This window comes from Dendrobates tinctorius, unplaced genomic scaffold (genome assembly GCF_039654945.1).
Source record: "Dendrobates tinctorius isolate UK_male_01 unplaced genomic scaffold, ASM3965494v1 ptg000003l, whole genome shotgun sequence".
Taxonomy (NCBI): domain Eukaryota; kingdom Metazoa; phylum Chordata; class Amphibia; order Anura; family Dendrobatidae; genus Dendrobates; species Dendrobates tinctorius.
Window position 1 is genome coordinate 62,604,848 of NW_027361671.1, and position 27,995 is coordinate 62,632,842.

The window sequence follows — 27,995 nt, forward strand, 5'->3', positions numbered from 1 at the left end:
CAACTCCCATATCACTCATGTTCCAGTTATCGTTAGTCTTCTCTGGTTCTGTCTTTTGCTCTTTGCTCCTGTTTCGCTTGCTGTAATCCTGTTGCCCGACTGCAGCCTGTTTCCTGATTATTCCTTTGTCTTTTGATTTTGTGCCTTGACTGCCCTCCTAGTTCTTACCCGGTTATTTGGACTTCTTTCGCATCTGGTTCGCTAGTGCCAAAACTGTCCAAGGTAGCCTTTTTTAGCCTATGGCCTCTAACAGACATTGCACTTCAAACCAGATAAAGAAAAAGCATATCAGCTCTGTTAAAAACAAGTGACTTGCAGCTTTCACTTCCAAACATTTCAAAAATCAAACACTACATAAGTATTGTTTTTTTACCTATTTTGTCACATTACATCTTGTGTTTAAATATTTTTGCAATCCGATTTGCGTGTTATGCATCAGCACTAAATAGTGTAAGTTGGTGAAATGAAGTGCAAGAATTTAGGCATAAAGTAAAGTTATGGGGTCAAATAACTAAAAATTGGCATGTGCATATGTATTCACCCCTTTTGTTATGAAGCCACTAAAAATTTCTGGAATAAGCAATTACCTTCATAAAGTTACATGCTTAGTGAAAGGAAGTCCACCTGTGTGCAATCTCAGTGTCACATGGTCTGTCAGTATATACAGACCTTTATGGAAAGGCCACAAAGGCTGCACCACCATTAAGCAAGAGGCACCACTAACCAAACAACACCATGAAGACCAAGGAGATCTCCAAACAAATCAGGGACAAAGTTTATGAGAAATACAATAGAAAAAACATCCCAATCTCTGAAGATCCCCCAGAGCACCATCAATTTCATTATCATCAAATGGAAAGAACATGGTACCACAACAAATCTGCCAAGAGATAGCCACCCACCAAAACTCTCAACCCAAGCAACGAGGGCATTAATCAGAAAGGCAGCACAGAGACCAAAGGTAACCCTGAAGAAGTTGCAGAGTTCCCAAACAGAGGCTGAAATATCTGTTCATACGACCACAATAAGCCGTACATTCCATCGAGTGTCTTTTATAGAAGAGTGGGCAGAAAAAAGCCTTTACTTACACACAAAAATGTTAAGGCTCGTTTTGAGTTTGCCAAAAGACATGTGGGAAACTATCTAAAAGTATGGAGGAAGGTGCTATGGTTAGAGGAGACCAAAATTGAACTTTTTGACCACCAAGGTCAACGTTATGTTTGGCGCCAAACCAACACAGCTCATCACCCCAAGAATACCATGCCCACAGTGAAACATGGTGGCAGCATCATGCTATTGGTATATTTTTTGGCAGCAGTGACAGGGAAAATGTCCCAAGTCAATGGGAAGATGGATGGTGCGAAATACAGGGATATTCTTGTGAAATACCTATTTCAGTCTGTCAATGATTTGAGACTGGGAGGAAGGTTCACCTTCCAACAAGACAATGACCCAATGCACAGCAACAAAGCAACACTTAAGTGGTTTAAGGGCAAATGTGTAAATGTTTTGGAGTGGCCTATTCAACGCCCAGACCTTAATCCAATTGAGAATATGTGGTCAGATTTGAAGATTGTTGTTCACCAGAGGAAACCATCTAACTTGAAGGAGCTGGAGCAGTTTTGCTTTGAGGAATGGTCAAAAATCCCAGTGGCAAGATGAGGAAAACTCATAGAGACTTATCCATAGTGACATGCAGCTGTAATTGCTGCAAAAGGAGACTCTACAAAGTACTGACTTTAGGGGGTGAATAGTTATGCACACTGAAATTTTCAGTGATTTTGTCCTATTTGTTGTTTTCTTCACCTTAATTAAGAAAATCAAATGTTCACAATTATAGGCATGTTCTTTACATGAACTGATGCAAACCCTCAAAGAAAACTGAAATTCAAGGTTGTGAGATACCAAAACACAAAAAATGCCAAGGGAGTGAAATGTTTTGCAAACCACTGTATAGGTGGACGGAAACAAAAATGAGTCAACATGATCCCATCCTTTGATGGCTCTATGTTATCCATCTAAATCCCAGAAATGGCATTTTGTCCTAGGTTAGTGTTTTGTTACAATGTGGGTACAATGGATACATCACATCAGAGGGTCATTGAAAAACTTTTTCAAGGGAGATGTTTAACTCTTTCCATGCTAGACAATCTAAGGGAAATCTCCAAAATACCTTGCATCTGCAAAGAACCCTGAACCTGGACAGGGGATAGTATTACATTATTCATGCACCAAGATTGATGACCCTCTTTGAGTTGAGCCTCTGGACATAGGATCTATCCCCCCAATGGAAAGTGAGTGTCTGATTTATTTGGGGAAGGTGGAGGTGATCATATTGCAGCTAGTTAGCAGGAGCTTCTTTTTTTCTTCTTTTCTTGTCTCTAGCTATTACTCTGAGATTTATATGAATCACATTAGGAGAAATTTTCAGCTAAAGAATGGAAAACTTGACCGTCAAATTTGTGTCAAAATGCACCCAATGAATGGTTTCAAGATCTAGTGATTGAGGGGACACTCATACATTTAGTAATGTCTGACTCAATACACATGCAGTATGCTGCAGTCAAATATATTTTTTGTTACCATATATTTGCACAATCGGTTAATTCCTTGCTATACATATTTAATCCATTTTCTATTACCCATCAAGAAAAAAGTTCCAGTAATTTTTTTGCTTGTAGTATATGATCCATTTAGGGTAGCCTTTAGCTATGAAGCCAGGACATTACACTGCAGCCATTCTTCCCGTGACCTATGTACAACCACTCTGAAAAGGCGAGTCCCTGTGAAGTCAATTAAATATAATATATACTCTATAATAATGTTCATGCAATTTTAAGATTAATAGCAATATATTCAATACCTTCTTAAAATTAAAAAGCCTACTTGAAATCTGCTGCAGACTGGTACAAATGTTCTTTCCAATTTAAGTGGACGCTGAGTGCTCGCCGGCTAACAGCAGGGTGCTCCATAGCTTCTAATATTAACAATTTTAATAAGCACTTTTCGAGTCGGAGAGTCACCAGACTTAAAAGTATTTATTTTTCTGTGTTAGCATATCCTACTTCTATAATATACAAGAACGTTCCTTTACAAACATTGCCGCACTATGCAGTTTGCTTATTCAATATTAATTAAAGTGGCAACATCTAAATGTCAAGTGGAGAATAAAAGCAAAAACAGAGACCTGCGCAAGGAAAATCGGCAGGCGGAGAGAAGTGTGGAAACTGCAGGCAGCACATAAGCTCTAGTACAGGCGACGAAAAAAAAATCATGCCTAACCCAACCCTACATACCCATTATATCATGGCTGCTGCATGCTGTGCAGGAAAGGAGAGGGGTGTAAAAGGAGAGGTAAGGGTACAAATTGGGCTCGGACTAAATAAACATTCCAAAGTCAATTTACAGATATTCTGGTTTGAAGAGATAATTAACCTTTAAATCTATGCACTGTAGGATTTTACCAATTTTGTTCACCACTCTGTCTTATTAAGGTCTGTTAGCATAACCTTAGTGTCTTCCATCGGAGGTATAGGTTGGGCCGACTCTTGACTTACAACTACGATGAAATGATTCAAAATATCCTTTGGGATACAGTGTGATACACTGCAATAACAATCCCCCTCCAAGAACCGGGAAAGAGCAGCAGTATGTACAGTATATACAGTACATAGATACTGTATATAGAGATTGAATATAACTGTCAGCATGAGACTAACTTCATCACTGAGCTTCCACCAGGAAAGCCTAAAGGGGATATCCGGGACATTGTAAACAAAAACAAAAAGTGTGCATACGTAGTAACAGGCAGGCAGTTGCTACCTTCCTGCATGTTGTGCCTAGCACTGTTCCTCCCCGTCACTGAGCAGTCACAGACAGCTCCTGCCGGCGATTCAGCTGCCTTTGCTGTTGACACGTCTATAGAGTGGCAACTTCTTTTCAGCTCTGCTCTGTTGACAGGCCAGCACTTCCAACATCATTCTTATTGACAGTCGGATCCCTGCTGCCTAACTGAGGGAGCTGACTTTCAATCAGAATGTTGTCAGAGGCCCCGCCCCGTTGATAGACCACGGCGGAAAAAAAGCCATCGCTCTGTCGACTTGAGAGGCAGCTGAATCGCCAGCAGGAAGTGGTCTGTGACTGCTCTGTACGGGGTAAAAATGGCGCCTGGCACAACAGGCAGGTAGGTAGCAACAAACTGCCTGTTAGAGCTTAGGCACATTTTTAAAGTACATATCCCCTTTAAAGTAAGTAAGCTTTATCTGGATAGGTACTCCATTCGAGCTTACTCCAAGCTTCAGCGTTGTAATTAATCATACAAGGACAGTAATATAGCACTCATAGGGCCTTAGTGCAGCAGTATACACAGTCTGATGCAGCCAACAGCTTGAGGTGGCAACTGTGCCATACAGACCCCAATACACTTAGAAGAGCTGGTGCACGTCAATGCATCACCCCTTTCCAAAAGCTTTAAGTAGCAGTTTCATTCAACAGCACCCACGAGCTGCATGATGCTTTGATGGGTAAAGAACAGGTGGTCTGCATCTCTCTTAAACAGGTTTTCCAACTCTCATCTGCATGGCATAGGCATGCCTGTAATAAAAATAACAGAAACATCCAGTACTCCTCCTCCCCAGGTCCAATGCTACATTTCAACAGCTGCCCTGGTGATTGTGTACCTGCTGCAAAATGACGTCCTGTCAACAGAGCAGTAGTGCTGGGCTAAGCGGCTTGCGCTATCCACAGTGACAGAGCCACTGAATCCAGTGATTAGCTGTAGCGTAGTTGACGTGACTTTGCTACCAGCAAATAATTACTGGATCAGTGAGGGAGATACAGAACTGGACCTAGTGAGGGTGAAGACAATCTATTTTTTTTCCAGAAAAAATCCATTTAATATGCTGGTACCCATCAAGTAGTTTACTAAGGGCTTTCAAAGGCAAGAATATTTTGTGAACAGGATCTGTCAAACAACAATGGCAAATATTCTTGCATCACATGGGCATTATACCAATTACAAAGGTACATGCAATATATATTCACTTATGCAACCATTTTTTCTATAGCTGTACACCTCTTATACGGATATGTGTCCTATGGTTATAGAGTAGACTACAGTTCATCTGTGTGTAGTCTGAAAATATGCCTTTACATCTGCCTAATTTCATTTGATTCTTATTAGTAAGAAGTGGGTTGTAAAGAAATTTATTAGGAATAGGATTACTGGGGTCACGGCTACCCTATTTTACATATTATCTCTTATGATTGAAGTTCACCCCCTCACGCTCTATTGCCTCGGGGGGCACTTTAAATGCCATATATATATATACACACACTACCAGATCAATCTCTACCGGTGTAAGCGTTGCTATTTTATTCCCTTTATATATACAAATATAATAACCTTGTTCAATGAACATAACTGGTATTTACAGTAAATTAAACATTTATGATAATATATAGCGAATAACGGCCTTCAACCTCATTCTGTCAAAGGGAATATACAAGCTGGAGAAGTCTAAAAAGAAAAAAGTACGACACATGACAGATCTAGGTTTTGATAAGGAGCAATTAACTTCACCTTCAATCCTCCTCTAAAAGCCCAGGATGAACTGTCAGAAATGCGCAGCGATCTGAACGGCTGCGCAGTTTCAGTTATTATTTCTTAATCAAGCATCTATTTATCTTTTCACATTCTTGCACCATACTAAGAGGCAGGTTGAGTGAAGGTATTCTATGTGAGCGCATACATACGGCCATAGGTCAAGTGTAAACATCTACATTATTATGTGAATTAACCACATGAGCAGAGGAGACCTTTAGGCCCAGATTCAGCCAAGCCTTCTCGTCAGTTTTCTAACGTCAACACTTTAAAAAGTCACAAAATGTTGGAGGATCTTGAAGTTGAGAAATTTTGCAACTTTTGGAGTTTTTACACCAGTCCCAGCCACATGCACTAAAGAGCATGGGCACGACGGTGAGTGGCTAAGCCCATCCGACGAATTCATCAAAATGTATGTCGCTTTAGTGTAGTAACTCACACCAGAACTGAAGTAATAGGATGGGCCTAATTCATTAAGAGGTATAAAATGGACCGATTCTGACTTCTAAAATATGTAATAAATTGGGCACAGTAGTACAATGCAGGATGTGCTGTAAATGTTTTCATAATAATTTGGTAAAGTTATGAAATGTCCTATAAATGTCTGCTCTGTTCCTGATCTAAGGACCTCGGCTTTTCGTTGAGATGAATCTGTGCTGCACTATGTACATGCTCAGTAGTGAAGCAGGGCTGTGGAGTCGAAGTAGTGGAGTCGGAGTCAGAAGTCAGGGAAATTTCGGAGTCAGAGTCGGAGTCGTTGGTTTGGCTTACCGACTCCACAGCCCTGTGTACAACTGCTGTTGCTAAGGAGAGGATCTTTGTCACATTCTTGTCTGATGTAGGATTTTAGCAGCTCCACAGTCCTAGGTCGTCTTTGCTTGATTTTTTGATTCATAATGATGCACCAAATATTTTTTATTGGTGAAAGGTTTGGACTGCAGGTGGCCAGTTCATCACCTCAACTCATCTTCTGCAAAGCCATGCTGTTGTGATTAATGCAGTATGTGATTTAGCGTTGTGTTGCTGAAATGAAATATGCAGGGTCTTCCCAAAAATATATGTCTGGATGGGAGCACATGTTGTTCTCTAACCTCTACATAATCAGCGTTGATATTGCCTTTCAAGATGTGTTAGCTGCTCATGCCACGGTCACTAATGCAAGCCCCATCCAATTAGAGATGAAGGCTTTTGAACTATGGCCTAACAAGCTGGACGGTACCTCTCCTCTTGAGTCTGAAGGACACAGTATCCAAGGTTTTCATAAAGAATTTCACATTTTGAGTCCTCTGTCCACAGAACAGTTTTCCATTTTCCCTTAGACCATTTTAAATTAGCTTTTTTACCCAGAGAATTTCTGGATTGTGTTGACCTTTAGCTTCTTCTGTAAATGATGACAGAATTAACTTGCATTTGTCGATTGCACGGCGAACCATGTTAACAGTCAACATTTCTGGAAGTGTTCCAGAGCTTATGTAGTGATTTACATGACCGAATCATGCCTGTTTTAATGCAATGCCACCTAAGGGTCCAACGATGACGAAAATCCAATGTTGACCATCAGCTTTGAACCTTATGCAATCTTTTGATTACATTATATATTATGTACTGTAGATTATGAGATATTCAAATTCTTTGTAATTTTACGTTGAGGAACATTTTCTAAAATTGTTCTAGAATTTTTAAACCCAATTGTTCACAGGTTGGTGAACCTCTGACCATCTTTGCTTCTGAAAGACTCTTCAACATGCTTTATTTATACAGAATCTTATGACTTAAAGCGAACCTGTCAGCAGTTTTGGCAAATATAAGATGCGGCCACTGTCTTTCAGAAATATCTAACTTTCTATTTCTGATATGTGCTCTATGTTCTGTTGTGAATAAAAATGGCTATAAGAGTATTCCAAAATCATTGCATTTTTGTTTTCTTTACACTCTACACAGTGTCCCAACACTTTTAAAATTGGGATTGTAGAAGGTAATTAACTGGCATCTAATGAAGATAACTACTCTATAATGTCAGAAAGGAAAACATTTCCATCTGCAGACAATTGTTCCAGGATTCTTGCCCCTCATCGGTGCACAGCAAGGTACTTGTTGGCAGGGTGACAGACATTTTCTAGGAGGGGATACAGTTTTTCTTTGTGGAGATTGCTAATACGTCATGCAACACCACCTCATTCCCTGCACTAGGGAAAAATCATAGTTACTTATCGATAACGGTATTTCTCTGATCCCACGACAGCACCACGGAGAGAGGGATCCGCCCTCAGGGACAGGAAACCTACAGGTGAAAAAGGCGGTACCTCTCTCCCACATCAGTTGGTTTACAGAGCATTACACAGAACTTTCAGCTGCAACTCAAATGGTTATACAAAAATCCAAAATTAATCATAATTAAGCTTAACAGAGGCACCGCGTGGCTAAATACTAAAGCTAATTGACTCACTCTAATGTGCACACCTGTGTGTGAAAGGGAGGGGATGTAAAGGTGCCGTCATGGGATCAGAGAAATACTGTTATTGGTAAGTAACTATGATTTTCTCTTTCCCCCATGACGGCACCACGGAGAGAATTACAAAGATTATACATCTAGGGAGGGACCACCGCCTCCAGAACCCTTTTCCCAAAGGTGAGATCTGAAAAGGAGGTCAAGTCTAGACGGTAATGTTTGAAAAATGTACAGGGGGAAGACCAAGTGGCTGCTCTACATATCTGGTCTATTGAAGCGCCGGCTTTCTCCACCCAGAATGATGCCACTGCCCTGGCTGAATGGGCCCTTACGTCCTCCAGGATGGCCGCCCCGCAAGAGCAGTAGGATAGGGTGATGGCCTCTCTTATCCATCTCGCCAGTGTGGCTTCGATACTTTTTGACCCTTCCGTGGACCCTGAAAGCAGACAAGCAGAGCCCTATCCTTCCTAAACTCCCTTGTGGTTATCAAGTATTGGACCAGGCACCTTTTTACATCTAAAGTGTACAGTACCTCTTCTGTTTTGTTCTTGGGACTGGGACAGAAGGAGGGTAAGGAGATCTCCTGGGCTCTATGAAACTGTGATGGAACTTTGGGGAGATAGGGTAATAGGGATAGGGAACCGACCCAGCCTATCATCCAGTACTTGAGTGAAGGTTGAGTGGGCGGATAAAGCTTGCATATCACTAATGTGGCGGGCAGAAGTTAAGGCTACTAGGAGTGAGGTCTTAAGGGATAATATTTTTAAGGGAGCCGACCCTATGGGTTCGAAAGGAGATTTGGTGAGTGCGTTTAGCACTAGGTTTAGATCCCATGGGGGGGGGGGTGCGTAGAGGGATCGGCCTGGATCTACTTGAGGCTCTAATGAATCTCATAACCCAACGATTTTTGGCTAAGTTCTGGTTATACAAAGTTCCCAAGGCCGCCACCTGTACTTTCCACTTTCTGACTCGCTAATACTGGACTCTGGAGACCTATGCGTGGATCTACGTTTTTTTTGAGGTTCTAACGCCCTTAAGGGCGTCTTCGACCTGGGTTCTTATCAGTGTTTGGCGGTCTAAAGCAAAACTTGGGGATTCCTCCTGGATTGTCTGTTCTATGCACTCCGCGCAGAGCTTTTTCTCCCATGTAGAGGGTAGCTCCTCAGCGCATATAGCACATACCCTGTGCTTGGATTTGGCCGTGCATTTCCTCTCCTAAAAGAGAATAACAACCACACATTAATGAGCGGACTTTCACGAAGATCACTCACCCTCCTTGTGGAACGAAGGATACCGTCTCGGGCGTAGGGATTATTTCCACCGCTGGATCCACTTCTGGCTGTGCTGCCATGGTGGAGCTTCGGCTGCGCTGCGATCCTGAATGACCGCTGCTGCTGCGCTGTTGGGAAGAGGTGCGCTGGCGTTGTGAGTGCTGGCGCTGCCCCTGCGTTTGCCGCTGCACCTGCTTCGGGACTGCTGCTGCGTCTCCTGCTCCCTGTGCTTTCCCTTGTCACTCACGGTGACTATCAGCTCCTCTGCTCCCTTTAGGGGGTTTAATATGGAGTTTTCTTTTCCTATGCCGTGTGGTGCTGCTCCCAGTGATGCAATAGCAGATTGTCTATGCAACCAACATTATCTTCACATACAAATAATGACAGGATAATGCATTAGACAGCTCCTAGGCAGAGCTAGTTCAGGATGGGAGTTCTTTTCTTCAAGTCTATTGTCTGGAATGGAAGTAATGGTGCTTTGTGGTTGTCACTTTTTACCACCCTGTTTCTATAAGAGATGAAACCACTGTATTTTCACTGTGACACAGACCATGGAGAGCAGCTGTTATGCTACAATTAATTGACCAATCAATTATCAGATGTGCTTTAATATTAATAATGATGACCACATGTACAGCAGGAGTGTAGGTAGCCAAACAACATTGTTTACTAAAATGGGAAATCCATTTACCTTTAATGGGTGTGACAGAGTCACTGGCACTATATGTGAGGAGAGATGTGTGTCACGGAGACTGCTCTCCTCAGTGATCTGGAAATCCATAACTTTCTTTTCAGCATGATATGTGCTGAAGGAGTTAAGCGGCCATGTTATCGGCGGGTTTTTAGGTGGGTATGTAAGAGATGGGCGGGACGACTACTCAGCATATCTCCACCTCTAGGGTGTGGCTGGGGAAATAAATGTCCGGACAGTTTTTTTTCTGTGGTCTTTGTTGTGTAGAGGCTAGCGAGTCTCTAGGCTGACGCTCCTGTGAGAGCAACCATATGTGTTAGCCTAGAAGTGGTGGGCAGGACTGTTTATGGAATTTTTATTTCCTTTTGAGCCAGAAAGGATGTCTTTACTTTTACCACTTTTGGGTTTATGATACAATACACCACCCAGAGACTTTAACCCCTTCCTGACATCCGACGTACTATCCCGTCCACGGTACCCGGGCCCGTATGACCGTGGACGGGATAGTACGTCGGGCCCTTTAATGCGATACCGCGACAGAAGTCACGGTGATCGCATTAAAATTCCGACGCCATCTCACCTTAGAAAAGATGGCGTCGGCATCCCGGGCTGCGATCCCGCCCCCCCGGCATCCAGAGCGCTGTGATTGGCTGTTCAATTCTGAACAGCCAATCGCAGCGTTTCTCATTGTTTCAGCCAATCAGCTTGGCTGAAACAATGATGTCCTAGGCGGGGATCGAGTACCGATGTACTCGATCCTAGAGCTGGTGCCTGGCAACGCCAGGCACCGGCAAAAAGCACCCGGATTGGCGCGATCGCCGATCTGATCGATCGCGCCAATCGCAGTGCACAGCGGCGCTATATCGCCGCTGTGCCCTGCCAGTACCGGCCAGGATCGGTGCTATATTAGCACCGATCGTGCTGGAGCCTGATGCAGGCCCAGCAGGGCCTGCAGGAGTTGGCTGGCGCGATCGATTAGATCGGCGATCGCGCCAACCACAGGGCACAGCTGCGGTCACGTGACCGCTCTGTGCCCTGCTGGTGACCTGGGCATGACCTGCCTAGTAATCGGAGCTGTGAGCTCCGATTCTAGGCAGTTGCCATGGTCACCAGGCAGATCAGGGATTGGTGGGATCGATGTAATCATTCGATCCCACCAATGACAGGTCACAGCAGCGATGTGACCGCTCTGTGACCTGCCCCCTGACCTGCCTCTGACCTGTCTGCAGGGGTCCTCACTCTAGCTGAGGATTCCTGCAGAGAGGTCGGACACAGCAAGAGCTCCTGTGCTGGGTATTGTGGTGCCACAGCTTGTAGCATCACAATCCCTGCAGAAGAAAGAAGAAGAAGAAGAAAGAAAACTACAATTGTAAGTGTTAATTGATCCCTGATCCCCTGCCCAATCTATCTTCACCCCCCAATCTATCTTCATCCCCCCACATCCCCCCACACACGTCACTTATCCAAGCTTGTGCCTGCCGTTTTTCTTTTTTTTTCACCCCCTTTGTGCCACCTAACTACAACCCTAACTGTTGATCCCTGCCCAATCTATCTTCATCCACCCCAATGCCCCCATCCCCCTTCCCCCTATTTTTACCCCCCTCCACCCCACTTTTGCGCCACCTCCGTGCGCAGCTGCCGAGCGTTGATTGGTGACGCAGTTCACCGATCAACACTTGAGCTCGCTTTTTTTTCCTTAGCCCCTCCGTACACACATCCCGCAGCTGCGAAACTTGGATAAGTGACACAGTTCACTTATCAGAGTTTGCCGTTTTCCTTTTTTTTTTTTTCCACCCCCCCTTGCGCCACCCCGTGCGCACATCCAGCAGCCTAGTTTTGATAAGTGACACTTATCAGCTAGGGCCTGCTGTTTTAGACTTTTTTCCACAGCTTTTTCTTTACAGAAAGTTTACACCAATCACTCCCCCCCCCCCTCACGTACACATACAGTTTTCAATAAAGTGTACACCCAAGCACCATATTTACACAAAAATGTCATCAAATTCATCCCAACAGCGCTATTCAGTGGAGGAGGCGTATGCTTTACTTGCCTCCGAAACTGATAGCGATTTGGATGACGATCCGACTTTTCTTTATTTTTCGGATTCTTCATCCTCTTCTTCTTCCTCTTCCCCCTCCTCATCTTCCTCCTCGGGTCCTGCGGAACCGCCACGCAGACGCTCCAGGACAGAAGATGAGGCAGCGCCCACCATGCCCGCAGCTGACCCAGTGCTCCCCGTATGGACCTCGCCCCCCGAAAATTACGAGCCACTGATTCCTGATTTTGTGGCAGAATCAGGAATCAAGTTTGACACCACCGGCCTCACAGAAATTGACTTTTTCAAAGTCTTTTTCTCTGAGGATTTTGTTAACCTCATGGTGGAGCAAACTAATTTGTACGCTCGTCAATTTTTGGAGCAAAACCCGCGTTCAACATTTTCAAACTGGTCTCCTGTAGACGCAGTTGAAATGACGCAGTTTTGGGGCCTGGTCCTCCATATGGGGATACTGAAGAAGCCGGAAATTCGGCAATATTGGAGTGTTGATATTTTATACAACACTCCAGTGTTCCGAATGGTCATGGCCCGGACGCGTTTTGAGGCCATCCACAAGTTTCTGCATTATACTGATAATGCAGCGTGTCCCGCACAAGATGACCCCAACTTTGACCGTCTGTTCAAAGTTCGGCCGGTCATCGAACACTTCAACAAAAAGTTTGCTGAAGTGTACGTGCCCCAAAGGGACATCTGCATGGATGAGTCCTTGGTTCACTTCAAGGGAAGGCTGCGATTCCGTCAATACCTTCCCAGTAAGAGGGACAGGTACGGAATCAAACTCTATAAGTTGTGTGAGAGTACCTCAGGGTACACCCACAAGTTTAGAGTTTACGAAGGGAAGGACACCCGGATTGAACCCCCTGAGTGTCCTCCTCTCCTGGGAGTGAGTGGGAAAATTGTGTGGGATTTGGTGCACCCACTGCTGGATAAAGGTTATCACCTCTACACTGATAACTTTTATACCAGCATCCCACTCTACAAATCCCTCTCTGAGCGACGTACCGCAGCCTGCGGTACTGTCCGCAAAAATCAGAGAGGCCTCCCGAAGACGCTACTTGGGCAGATGCTCCGAAAAGGTGAGAGCAGAGCCCAATGTAGCGACCACCTGCTGGTGGTCAAGTACAAGGACAAGAGAGATGTCCATCTCTTGACCACCATACACGGTGATGGCAGTACCCTCTGCACTGTACGGGGTACCTCTACACAGGTCCTCAAACCGACATGTGTAGTGGGGTACAACAAAAAAATGGGGGGAGTTGATCTCTCCGATCAACTCCTCCAACCGTACAATGCATTGAGGAAGGCCAAGGTGTGGTACAAAAAGCTGGCCGTGCACATCGTCCAAATGGCAATGCTCAACGCATTCCTGCTGTCACAATGTGCATGCCCCAGCGATACGGCGTACCTTCATTTCCAGGAGGTAGTGGTTAAGGCCATGATGTTTGGCGCTCAGGAAGGAGCGGGCCCCAGTACTTCAGGAACTGAAGGTGCTCGTATTGTCCCAGGTCAGCATTTTCCGGGGGTGGTCCCGCCAACCCCAAGCAAAGGTAAGCCGCAAAAAAGGTGTCGAGTGTGTTACAAAAAAGGAATACGCAGGGACACCACTTACCAGTGCGACACCTGCCCCGAAAAACCTGGCCTGTGCATGAAGGATTGCTTCAAATTGTACCACACCTCCATGCACTACTAATTTACATTAGATTAGTTGGGGGCACATCTAGATTTGTTCATTGAGGGTCTAGTATCCAAAATGATGTCATATGTGGGGTTTTTTCCTGTTTAGGCACATCAGGGACTCTGCAAATGGAACATGACGCCAGCAGACCATCAAAGTCTGCATTCCAAAACAACACTACTTCCCTTTCGAGCCCCAACGTGTGCCTAAACAGTTTTTTCCCACATGTGGGGTACCAGAGTACCCAGGACAAATTGGACAACGACTTTTGGGGTCCAATTTCTCCTGTTACTCTTGGGAAAATTAAAAATTGGGGACTAAATGATCATTTATGTGGGAACAAAACAGGATTTTATATTTTCACGCCTGGGCATTATAATCTTTAGTGAAACACTTGGGGGTTCAAAGTGCTCACCACACATCTAGATAAGTTCCTTAGGGGGTCTAGTTTCCAAAATGGGGTCACTTATTGGGGGTTTCTACTGTTTAGGAACATCAAGGGCTCTGCAAATGGAACATGACGCCCGCAGACCATTCCATCAAAGTCTGCTTTCCAAAACGTCATTACTTCCCTTTCGAGCCCTGACGTGTGCCCAAACAGTAGTTTTCTCCCACATGTGGGGTATCAGGGTACTCAGGACAAATTGAACAACAACTTTTGGGGTCCGATTTCTCCTGTTACTCTTGGGAAAATTAAAAATTGGGGACTAAATGATCATTTATGTGGGAACAAAACAGGATTTTATATTTTCACGCCTGGGCATTATAATCTTTAGTGAAACACTTGGGGGTTCAAAGTGCTCACCACACATCTAGATAAGTTCCTTAGGGGGTCTAGTTTCCAAAATGGGGTCACTTATTGGGGGTTTCTACTGTTTAGGAACATCAAGGGCTCTGCAAATGGAACATGACGCTCGCAGACCATTCCATCAAAGTCTGCTTTCCAAAACGTCATTACTTCCCTTTCGAGCCCTGACGTGTGCCCAAACAGTAGTTTTCTCCCACATGTGGGGTATCAGGGTACTCAGGACAAATTGAACAACAACTTTTGGGGTCCGATTTCTCCTGTTACTCTTGGGAAAATTAAAAATTGGGGACTAAATGATCATTTATGTGGGAACAAAACAGGATTTTATATTTTCACGCCTGGGCATTATAATCTTTAGTGAAACACTTGGGGGTTCAAAGTGCTCACCACACATCTAGATAAGTTCCTTAGGGGGTCTAGTTTCCAAAATGGGGTCACTTATTGGGGGTTTCTACTGTTTAGGAACATCAAGGGCTCTGCAAATGGAACATGACGCCCGCAGACCATTCCATCAAAGTCTGCTTTCCAAAACGTCATTACTTCCCTTTCGAGCCCTGACGTGTGCCCAAACAGTAGTTTTCTCCCACATGTGGGGTATCAGGGTACTCAGGACAAATTGAACAACAACTTTTGGGGTCCAATTTCTCCTGTTACTCTTGGGAATTGGGGACTAAATGATCATTTATGTGGGAACAAAACAGGATTTTATATTTTCACGCCCGGGTGTTATAAACTTCTGTGAAGCCCTTGGGGGTTCAAAGTGGTCACCACACATCTAGATAAGTTCCTTAGATGGTCTAGTTTCCAAAATGGGGTCACTTGTGGGGGGTTTCCACTGTTTAGGCACATCAGACGCTCGTCAAATGTGACATGGCGTCCAATCTCAATTCCAGCCAATTTTAGGTTGAAAAAGTCAAACGGGGCTCCTTCCCTTGTGAGCCCTGCCATGTGCCTAAACAGTGGTTCCCCCCCACATATTGGGTATCAGCATACTCAGGACAAATTTGACAACAACCTTTGGGGTCCAATTTCTCCTGTTACCCTTGGGAAAACAAAATATTGGGGACTAAATGATCATGTTTGTGGAAAAAATATGATTTTTTATTTTCACGCCCGGGTGTTATAAACTTCTGTGAAGCCCTTGGGGGTTCAAAGTGGTCACCACACATCTAGATAAGTTCCTTAGGGGGTCTAGTTTCCAAAATGGGGTCACTTGTGGGGGGTTTCCACTGTTTAGGCACATCAGACGCTCGTCAAACGTGACATGGCGTCCGATCTCAATTCCAGCCAATTTTAGGTTGAAAAAGTCAAACGGGGCTCCTTCCCTTCTGAGCCCTGCCATGTGCCTAAACAGTGGTTCCCCCCCACATATTGGGTATCAGCATACTCAGGACAAATTTGATAACAACCTTTGGGGTCCAATTTCTCCTGTTACCCTTGGGAAAACAAAATATTGGGGACTAAATGATCATGTTTGTGGAAAAAATATGATTTTTTATTTTCACGCCCGGGTGTTATAAACTTCTGTGAAGCCCTTGGGGGTTCAAAGTGGTCACCACACATCTAGATAAGTTCCTTAGGGGGTCTAGTTTCCAAAATGGGGTCACTTGTGGGGGGTTTCCACTGTTTAGGCACATCAGACGCTCGTCAAACGTGACATGGCGTCCGATCTCAATTCCAGCCAATTTTAGGTTGAAAAAGTCAAACGGGGCTCCTTCCCTTCTGAGCCCTGCCATGTGCCTAAACAGTGGTTCCCCCCCACATATTGGGTATCAGCATACTCAGGACAAATTTGATAACAACCTTTGGGGTCCAATTTCTCCTGTTACCCTTGGGAAAACAAAATATTGGGGACTAAATGATCATGTTTGTGGAAAAAATATGATTTTTTATTTTCACACCCGGGTGTTATAAACTTCTGTGAAGCCCTTGGGGGTTCAAAGTGGTCACCACACATCTAGATAAGTTCCTTAGGGGGTCTAGTTTCCAAAATGGGGTCACTTGTGGGGGGTTTCCACTGTTTAGGCACATCAGACGCTCGTCAAACGCGACATGGCGTCCGATCTCAATTCCAGCCAATTTTAGGTTGAAAAAGTCAAACGGGGCTCCTTCCCTTCTGAGCCCTGCCATGTGCCCAAACAGTGGTTCCCCCCCACATATTGGGTATCAGCGTACTCAGGACAAATTTGACAAGAACCTTTGGGGTCCAATTTCTCCTGTTACCCTTGGGAAAACAAAATATTGGGGACTAAATGATCATGTTTGTGGAAAAAATATGATTTTTTATTTTCACGCCCGGGTGCTATAAACTTCTGTGAAGCCCTTGGGGGTTCAAAGTGGTCACCACACATTTAGATAAGTTCCTTAGGGGGTCTAGTTTCCAAAATGGGGTCACTTGTGGGGGGTTTCCACTGTTTAGGCACATCAGACGCTCGTCAAACGTGACATGGCGTCCGATCTCAATTCCAGCCAATTTTAGGTTGAAAAAGTCAAACGGGGCTCCTTCCCTTCTGAGCCCTGCCATGTGCCTAAACAGTGGTTCCCCCCAACATATTGGGTATCAGCGTACTCAGGACAAATTTGACAACAACCTTTGGGGTGCAATTTCTCTTGTTACCCTTGGGAAAACAAAATATTGGGGACTAAATGATCATGTTTGTGGAAAAAATATGATTTTTTATTTTCACGCCCGGGTGTTATAAACTTCTGTGAAGCCCTTGGGGGTTCAAAGTGGTCACCACACATCTAGATAAGTTCCTTAGGGGGTTTAGTTTCCAAAATGGGGTCACTTGTGGGGGGTTTCCACTGTTTAGGCACATCAGACGCTCGTCAAACGCGACATGGCGTCCGATCTCAATTCCAGCCAATTTTAGGTTGAAAAAGTCAAACGGGGCTCCTTCCCTTCTGAGCCCTGCCTTGTGCCCAAACAGTGGTTCCCCCCCATATATTGGGTATCAGCGTACTCAGGACAAATTTGACAACAACTTTTGGGGTCCAATTTCTCCTGTTACCCTTGGGAAAATAAAAAAATTGTTGCTAAAATATTATTTTTGTGACTAAAAAGTTAAATGTTCATTTTTTCCTTCCACGTTGCTTCTGCTCCTGTGAAGCACCTGAAGGGTTAATAATCTTCTTGAATGTGGTTTTGAGTAGCTTCAGGGGTGCAGTTTTTAGAATGGTGTCACTTTTGGGTATTTTCTGCCATATAGACCCCTCAAAGTGACTTCAAATGTGAGGTGGTCCCTAAAAAAAATGGTTTTGTAAGTTTTGTTGTAAAAATTAGAAATCGCTTGTCAAATTTTAACCCTTATAACTTCCTAACAAAAAAAAATGTTTCCCAAATTGTGCTGATGTAAAGTAGACATGTGGGAAATGTTATTTAGTAACTATTTTGTGTCACATATTTCTCTGTTTTAAGGGCATACAAATTCAAAGTTTGAAAATTGCAAAATTTTCAAAATTTTTGCCATATTTCTGTTTTTTTCATAAATAAACGCAAGTTATAGCGAAAAAATTTTACCACTAAAGTGAAGTACAATATGTCACGAGAAAACAATCTCAGAATCGCCTAGATCCGTTGAAGCGTTCCAGAGTTATAACCTCATAAAGGGACAGTGGTCAGAATTGTAAAAATTGGCCCGGTCATGAACGTGCAAACCACCCTTGCGGGTGAAGGGGTTAATCCCACGTGTGCCTGTGTCTATCTCGAGGAGCAGCTAAGTGAGCCGACCTTCCACATGGGGTTGTCCAGTCCAAAACGACAAGTCTGCAATCACCCTGTGTGACTGCAGGCTTATGAATCTCCCCAGCGCACATATTGAGCTGCGGGGATTCGCCGGTTTCAGACTCGGGACCGGAGGGTTTATATGAGCTATACATACTCCAGGCGTGGGGCGAGGGCCTAGTGACGCAGCCAGTCAGTGGGAGTGGTCGACTAGAGGGCGTGGCCTTGCTCCATACAAGTGTATGGAGAGCGAGAGCGTGCCCACTGGCTGGGAGTATATATAACTCATACATACCCTCCACTCACGGATCCGAAACTGGTGAATCCCTGCAGCACTAGGGGGATTCAGAAGTCTGCAGTCACACAGAGTGACTGCACACTTATCGATTTGGACCGGACAACCCCTTTAAATAATTGAGGAGACCAACCCAAAATCATATCAGGATAGGAAAAGAAAGCATTTCGATTTTAGCACATATTGTTTTTCAGCTTGTACTATGAGAAATATAACAAGGAAACCATTTGAGACAAAGCAAAGCATAATTCTTCTATCTCAAAATAGAAGATGAGAAACAACAAGCTGCAAGTCAATAAAATATTTATCAGCCCTGGGATCAAAACTGCTGGGATTATACATAGCTTAACAGCCAACACATCTATAAAGAGCATATGCCAGAGAAAAAAAATGCAAACTGCACAACAGTCCTGTGGTGTCTTTTTCAGCTTTAAAAACACACTAAGAGAGTGTGGTGTAGTAACCACTGTGTCCGCTAGGGGGCGCTGTATGGATGTCCCAGGAGAGTGGATGAATGGTGAAATACGGAATGACCTTATGCATCTCAAGGTGGGTGGCCTTGAGATGAAGATTTATGTGTGTGTTAATCAGCAGTGATACTGCGGAGGTGCTGGTTCAATGTGTCAGGAACTAGTTACCTCCAAACCCACCCAGGGGGTGTGTTTAAGAACCCTATTGTAAAAGACTATGTGAGTGTGTGAAGGACCTGTGATGAGGTCATAGTCATGTGACCCGGTGGGCGTGGCTATGGACCATATAATGTGGCCAGGGTAGGTCACATGAGGTGAATGCTGGGACTCGGTTGGTCCAGTGTGGAAGGTCCCGCTAGGAGAAGCATCTCCTGGCTAACAGCCTGTGGAGTGGCTGTGTGTCATGGCTGCCGGCGTCTGAGTGTCCCAGAGAAGAGAGTGGATGTCTGCAGCGTGGGGAAACAGCCATGAGGAAACCCTGACGTGGGTGAGATAATGATGAGGCTGAAGAGCCTGAGTATGGACATTGAGTAACCTGTGTGACCACAGGCTTAACCAGAGTGAAGCTATAATGGAGGCTATGCTGTAATGCTGTTTATGTTGCTTCTATGGGTTTATGAAGGAGGAATAAACCGCATGGACTGTGTTATGCTTTATGAAAACCTGTGCCGGATCTGATTTTGTGGCTGCTGAGCGAGTATCCCCTACTTGAATGACAGCGCTACCTCAGAAGAGTAGCCGTTGTTTTAATTTTTTTTTCCTACATAAATCATTACTACAAGTGAAAATAAGAAACTTTGCAATATATGGTATCTTATTAGAACAATCAGCTTTTTTCTCCTTTTGAACTAATCATTCATTCTCAAAAATCTCTAATCACAAGAAAAATATGTCTTCGGTCAATACAGGTTTTCCCATTGCTGAGATAGGAAATGACAGTTGGTGCTCAGAGTTCTATGGAGAACTGTAACTGTTGCTTCAGGAGAACATGTATCAGAATGTCGGTTTATGCCTCTAGCTGCTCCTCCCCTCTCTATAGAAATTTAAAAGCACCAACTGTTATCTCCTATCTCAGTAATGCATTGAGAGCAAATAATCAGTTCAGGAGAAGAAAGAAACACATTTCTCTGATTACAGATATTATAAAGTTTTCTATTTATATGTGTACTATTACTTTATGAATAAACAAGTTACTCTTTACATCTTGTTGATTGCCAGCTTCACGGGAATCACCACCGTCTTGGTTGAAATGTTGCGCTTGCACCGTAGCATGAGTACAAGATCCTTCATCCTGGAGTTGTTCCCCATCAGTGCGAACAGCGCATGTGTGAGATTTCAGTAGAGACACTGCTGGCTCCCTGTGAAACTAGGGCTGTCAAACAAGTAAAACACGGCTGTCGGCCATGCCCAAAGAGCATCCGATTAGCATGCAGAAATAAAAGAGTATTTATTAAAATGAGCCAACGGATTTTAAAATAAAAGGTATGATTCTTCTCAAACTATGCTTTGCTGTTCTTGATTTATTGGGATGCGAGAGACTCCATTATAGTCCCACAATAGGACATATATTATAATTTTACAATAGACCATTTTAAAATACTTGGAAAGAAGCAAATGTTTATCATGTAAACCCGACCCTTCACGAGGCTATTAAACTACTAAAGCTGAGGTTCAAACTCTCCTTTGAGCTTGTTCTTCACAATGTTCTTGACATTGTGTCATCCCGAAAGCAAAATAACAAAACCGGTTTTCTCTTCCTAATTAATGTCCTCTGACATGCAGTAACGGCACAGACGCAGAGTTATGACTACGCCGAGATCAAATTTACAATAGTACAATGTGGTAGGGAACACTTCACGGAAGATCTTAAATACGAAAATGGGAATTTTTCTCTAGGCTCTTGTCATAAACAAGGTTTGCATGTCGCGAGCTGCCTTCATGGCTTACACATTTACACTGATAAATGCTGAATATCAGAATCACAAAATGTAATCTAGGGCTGGAGGATGTCACGGCGAGAGACAGAGAGAGCAGGAGAAAACGGAAGGTTGCGTCAGGGCAGTGGTCTCCAGTGTGTGTCAAGGAAAGACACTCATGGGGTTGAGTCGTCTATGACTATGATGGGAATGACAGTCAGGCATCCAGAAGATCGCTCAGCTTCTTGTTACAGTCCTTATACATTCACATAAAAACAAAGAAGAGGATACATTTGCCTAAAATCCCAAGGCAGCTATTAAATCTGTCCTAAAAATGAAAAAGAAACTTTGTCTAAGAGCTTAGAGCGCGGCATGCTGAACAAGAAGATCATTGATGAAGCATTAGCCGCATATACACGGGCCTAATGGTCTCCAAATGTGTCACAAATAGGGGGAAAAGCAGGTTCCCAGCCTGGGGGGCTGAGCTGATACCTTGGATCAAATACCAAGACAGCGTCAGCTGAATCAGGAACTCCTCTTATCATCCATATATGCCTAAAGCAAGACAGTAATTAACCAAAAGAATAACACATAAATATCTGAAATTTAGGAGTGTGCTCTGCTGTTTCCATATCATCCGTGATGTGGTGGAATGGCTTTTACATTTTTTTTTTTTAATCGAAATTATCTTAATTAATCCCCCTGTATTATTTTCATGCACTATTGCTGTACATTCATTGACTGCAGGGTATTTGCTTATTATGTTTTTATCTTTAGTTTTGTCTGTTTAGTGGGCAGTGTGAACATGCGCCAACACGCTGCATGCTCCCACTTATATATCCCAGTCCATCTCTTTAGGCTTTTTGCTACAGACACACTTCTATGCATACACTTCTCCGCCTCCTATCTACATAGAATTGTATCAGTAGTACTTGTCATCTCCTATCTCAGTAATGGGAGAGTCTGTCTTCACTGAATACAGATTTTATCCCAAAAGTGAGAATTCTGATAATGACTGATCAATTTTGGTAGAGAAAGAAGCAAATTTTCTGGTAAGATATATTAAAAAGTTGCTTATTGTCATATATACCAGACCTGGGCAAAGTGTTGCCCGCGGGCCACATCCGGCCCTCTGGCTGTCTCAGTCCGGCCTGCGGACCGAGAGAGCCGTGGGGCTGGAAACCTGAGGTACACGGGCCGCACCGTGCCCGCCTGCTCGCTGTCTCCCGCAGTAAGCATTGGTGGAGGAGGGGCCTCCGGCCACTACCTCCACCAGTCAGCGTGTGATACAGCTGAAGCGATGACATCATTTCATCGCGTCAGCTGTGTACCGCTGGAGAGTCAGCGCTCCGGAGGCAGAAGCACAGAAGCAGAGCGCCTGAGAATTGGACCAAGGTGAGTATGTGATGTTTTTTTTTTCATGTGTATGAATATGGGGGTGAACATGGGGATTCTATGGAAGTGAACATAGGGATTCTATGGGGGTGAACATGGGGATTCTATGAGGGTGACGTACAGCACATGGGGATTCTATGGGTGTGACGTACAACACATGTGGATTGTGGATTCTATGGGGGTTACGTGCAGCACATGGGGAGGCTATGGGGGTGACATGCTGCAAATGGGGAGGCTATGGGAAGGCTGTATACTGTCATGCAGTATATGGGAAGGCTGTGTGGGGCTCATGCAGTTTATAGGGAGGCCTTATGGGGCTCATGCAAAATATGGGGAGGCTGTGTGGGGCTCAATCAGTATATGGGGAGGCTGTGTGGGGCCTCATTCAGTATGTGTAGAGACTGTAGGGCTCATGCTGTATATAAGAAGGCAGTGTGGGGCTCATTCAGTATATGGGGAGGCTGTGTGGGGCCTCATGCAGTATATGGGGAAACTGGGGCACATGCAGTACATGGGGAGGCTGTGTGGGACTCATGCTCTAGATGGGGAGGCTGCGTGGGGCACATGCTGTACATGGGGAGGCTGTGTGGGGCTCATGCTGTACATGGGGAGGCTGTGTAGGGCTCATGTTGTACATGGGGAGGCTCTGTGGGGATCATGCTGTACATGGGGAGGCTGAGTGGGGCTCATGCTGTACTGTACATGGGGAGGCTGAGTGGGGCTCATGCTGTACATGGGGAGGCTGTGTGGGGCTCATGCTGTACATGGGGAGGCTGTGTGGGGCTCATGTTGTACATGGGGAAGGCTGTGTGGCGCTCATGCTGTACATGCCACATATGTAGTAGGCTGTGTGAGGCTCGTGCCGAAAAAGGGGGAGGCTGTGTGTGGCTCATGCCGTATATGGGTGGAGTCTGTGTGAGGCTCATGCTGTATATAAGGGGCTGTGGGGGGTTAAAGATATATAGGGGGTGTCAGCATGCTTAATTCTGCTCAATATTAAGTGATACAATTAATATTAATAAATTAATATGTAGAATTAATTTCAAGCTATTGGTTTGGCCCTCCACAACAGTCATGGTCTCTCATGTGGCCCCTCGGGAAAATTAATTGCCCACACGATATATACTATTGGTTTCTGAAATTAAAATTAAAACATCGGTTACACTTTAACTATTCACCATCTTTAACACACACAAAAAGGATATGGAGACGATAGGCAAACAGTTAAAAAGAAGAGCACTTAATATGTCTGCCCCGGGCACAGCAGGAGGTTGGAGATGCTGGGAGATAATGTTCCATCTCTTCCCACAACTCTGGACTAGACAAGGTGATTGACCTTGAACTCTTCCCATGTCTCTACTCACCTCAGCTGGATGCTGAACAATGTATAAACGTGTGGAAACACTGAGAGGATGAGCTGGCAGGAAAGGACACAGACACACCTTCTCAGGACGGCTGGAAGAATCGGAGAAAAAAAAAAGAACGTTAATGGATATTGGGAAAAAATATAAGACAATGACTATTATTATGAAAAGTGAATTCCTAACAGTAAAACGATCAACATCGCCTTTATATTTCACTATACTATTATTATATACATTTCCAGTACAAAAGTTTAAAGATTGTAAAAATACAGTTACATTTCTTTACTTTGGCTTCAGCTTAGCTAGAAATTCTGATAGGTGGCCACTAGCTTTGTTGAAGCAAGACCAAAGAGAAGCCAAGATTGCCACATTTGCTAATTTAACCCTCCAAAGGGTTATCCCACCTCATATATTATATAGCATCCTTCTCCTTCCTCATGTTTGACCCCGAAAAAATAAAAACACCTATACTCACCTCCCGTGATGCCGTTGTTCCAGTGGTGTCGGCACTTGCGTTCCTGAGGCTCCCGCAGGTTCCGTTGCTCTTGTTTACGTACGTCCGAAGGAGACATTGGTGCCAGCGTTGAATGGGCACAAGGCTCACATGTCATAACAACCGCACGTGATTGTCACGGGGGCTAAGTTCAACTAAGGCTGAAAGACCCGGGGCCCCTGTGGTGTCCCTTTACTAGGGGAAACCCTGTCTGACCCTCAACCCAGGGTTTTTGCTGAAGGTGCAAATGCCTGAGCCTCCGACCTTTCCTTATCTCCTGCTCAGCCCTGCACTTAACCCTCCACCCTCCACCCAGTGAGAAGTCACCACCAAAGCTCCCACACAAATAATGACAGACAGGGAGAACTTAAACTGCACTGCGCCGCACACACACAGGAATAAACAGTAATGTGAACAGGGCACAACTAGACACAAATATGGGAAGGAGAAAGGATAACGACGGATCATACGACACCAGATATGAATCTCTCTCTCTTGAACACCTCCACTCCAGACCGGAACCACTTGGTATGAAACACAAGCTATAATCGGCGACGCCCATAGGCCAGCATGACTATTTAAAGACCGTGGGCGTGACTAACCATCCAACCTGGTCTCCAGCAGGATTAACCCCCGAGAGCCTGAAGATCAGGCCGGCGCCACTGAGGCTATAGTGGCTGGAGGTGGAACTACCTCTGCCTGCCGGATGCTGTGGTGTGAACAGCGTCCGACATGACAGTACCCCGTCTTCTACGAGGGACCCCAGGGCCCTCAAGACTCATAGGACCCGGCTTGTCCGGATGACGACGGTGAAAAGAACTGACCAGCCGATCCGCATGTATGTCTGAGGCTGGAACCCAAGACCTCTCCTCTGGACCATACCCCCGCCAGTGCACCAAATACTGAAGAGTACGGCGTACTACTCGAGAGTCCACTACCTTGGCGACCTCGAACTCTAACTCGCCATCCACCATGACTGGAGGTGGCATCGGCGTTGTGTCCACAGAGCCTACCACCTTTTTCAATAAAGCCCTGTGAAACACGTTGTGTATCTTGTACACTGCGGGAAGTTCCAACCGATAAGCCACTGGGTTAATGATGGCAGAAATCCTAAAAGGCCCAATAAACCTTGGACCCAGTTTTAAAGAAGGGATTTTGAGTTTTATGTTCTTCGTAGCTAACCACACCCATTCACCCACACACAGGTCCGGACCTGGCACGCGTCTACTGTCAGCCACCCGTTTGTACCTGGCACTCATGCTCAACAAACGCTGTTTCACCCGCCTCCAGACTGATGACAATTGGGCTCCTAGCTGATCCTCCTCCGGGACACCCCCGGAGTCACCCTGACGTAAGGTACAAAACTGAGGATGTTGACCGTACACACAAAAGAATGGAGACTCTCCTGATGACTCTTGGCGGTGATTATTTAATGCGAATTCGGCCAGAGGAAGGAAAGTAGACCACTCCTCCTGGTTGTCGGACACAAAGCATCGTAAATACTGTTCAAGATTTTGGTTCATGCGCTCAGTTTGTCCATTAGACTGTGGATGAAACGCCGATGAATGTGACAACTTGATCCCCAACCTTGAGCAAAAAGCTTTCCAAAACCTCGCCACAAATTGCGTACCCCTATCAGATACTATGTCAGACGGTATTCCGTGGAGTCTGACCACCTCCTTCACAAATACCTGAGCCAACGTCTTAGCATTGGGCAAAGAGGACAACGCCACAAAATGCGCCATCTTTGAAAAACGGTCAACCACCACCAGGATGACCGTGTTCCCTGCCGAGGCTGGCAAGTCAGTGATAAAATCCATGGAGATTTCTGTCCATGGCCTATTGGGTACCCCCAGAGGCTGTAGCGTGCCAGCAGGACGGGTTCGGGGTGACTTAGCCCTAGCGCACGTGATGCAAGCTGCCACGTACGAGACCACGTCCTGCCGGATTTTGGGCCACCAGAAACGACGCGATACCAGCTCTAAGGTGCCCTTCACCCCTGGGTGACCAGCCAGTACCGAATCGTGGTGTTCCTTCAACACCTTAGGCCGAAGATGCAGGGGTACAAATGATTTGTTGGCGGGAAGTCCTGGTGGTACCTCCTCTTGGGCCTCGGCAATCTCCGCCTCTACCTCAGTCGTGAGAGCCGAGACCACTACCCCTTTCTGGAGGATGGGTACCGGCTCTTCCCGAGGTTCTCCCCCCGGAAAACACCTAGACAAAGCATCCGCCTTGGTGTTTTTAGCCCCGGGACGGTACGTCACAAGAAAATTGAAACGAGTAAAAAACAATGCCCAGCGAGCCTGCCTAGGAGACAGACGCTTGGCCGACTCCAGGTAGAGCAGATTCTTATGGTCGGTGATAACTGTGACCTGGTGAGCCGCCCCCTCCAAGAAGTGTCGCCATTCCTCAAAAGCCAGTTTGATGGCCAACAACTCCCTGTTGCCGATATCATAATTCCGTTCGGCCGGCGACAACTTCTTGGAGAAGTAGGCGCATGGATGCATCTCGCTCAAGGACGAGCCTTGAGACAGTACTGCCCCCACTCCCACCTCCGACGCATCAACCTCTACCACAAAAGGTTTAGACACGTCTGGTTGCACCAGAATGGGGGCTGAAGCAAAACTATTCTTCAGACGCTCAAATGCACGTATAGCCACCTCAGGCCAGTTCGCCAGATCGGCACCCTTTTTTGTCATGTCCGTGAGCGGTTTGGCGACAGTCGAAAAGTGTTTTATAAATTTCCTATAATAATTCGCAAACCCCAGGAACCGCTGGAGTGCTTTCAGACTCTCCGGCCTCTCCCATTGCAACACCGCTTGCACCTTAGCGGTGTCCATTTTAAAACCAGCTGCAGACACAATATATCCCAAAAAGGGCAACTCCTGGACAAAAAATAAACATTTTTCCAGCTTAGCATAGAGCTGGTTCTCCCGGAGCAACTGTAACACCTGCCTAACATGCTGCAAATGAGTGTCCCGATCGCTAGAATAAATGAGGATATCATCCAGGTATACAATCACAAATCTCCCCAGGACATGAGCAAAGACATCATTAATAAAATGTTGGAAAACGGCAGGCGCGGTGGTCAACCCAAACGGCATAACCAGACTCTCAAAATGACCCTCAGGAGTGTTAAACGCCGTCTTCCACTCATCCCCCTGACGGACCCTTATGAGGTTATACGCCCCCCTGAGGTCCAGCTTGGAAAACCATTTTGCCCCCGCTACCTGGTTGAACAAATCCGGGATCAACGGCATTGGGTAGGGATCACGGATAGTAATCTGGTTTAACTCTCGGAAATCCAGACACGGGCGTAACCCCCCATCTTTCTTCTTAATGAAGAAAAACCCCGCGGCTACAGGCGAGGACGAAGGCCGGATGTGACCTTTGCTCAGACTCTCCGCGATGTAGTCTTTCAGAGCTTGTCTCTCAGGACCAGAAATATTAAACATCCTGGCCTTAGGTAATTTGGCCCCGGGTTTTAGCCTAATAGCACAGTCATAGGCTCTATGTGGAGGCAGTTCTGAGCAACCCTTCTCAGAGAAAACATCCGTGAAATCCTGCAAAGCCTCCGGCAGGCTGGGCGTCACGGCGGACACACATGTGGCCAAGCAATTGTCTTGGCAGAAACCACTCCATAGTACTATGTCCTGAGTTTTCCAATCAATTACCGGGTTGTGCCTGGACAGCCATGGAAAACCCAGGACCATTTGAGCTGGGAGATTACGGAGGACCCTACATGTAACCGACTCAGAATGTAGGACCCCAATGTGGAGTTTCAC

General features: G+C 45.2%; 1 protein-coding gene across 3 annotated transcripts in view; it reads right to left on the bottom strand.

The window, feature by feature from the left end:
- The window catches only part of DTWD2 (DTW domain containing 2), a 436,550-nt gene that overhangs the window by 257,214 nt on the left and 151,341 nt on the right, over positions 1-27,995 (bottom strand). For all 3 annotated transcript variants that reach the window (XM_073554167.1, XM_073554231.1, XM_073554109.1), the window contains one exon: positions 23,718-23,808. In XM_073554167.1, coding sequence (XP_073410268.1) covers positions 23,718-23,808 — 91 coding nt within the window. The remainder of the gene's footprint in view (positions 1-23,717; positions 23,809-27,995) is intronic.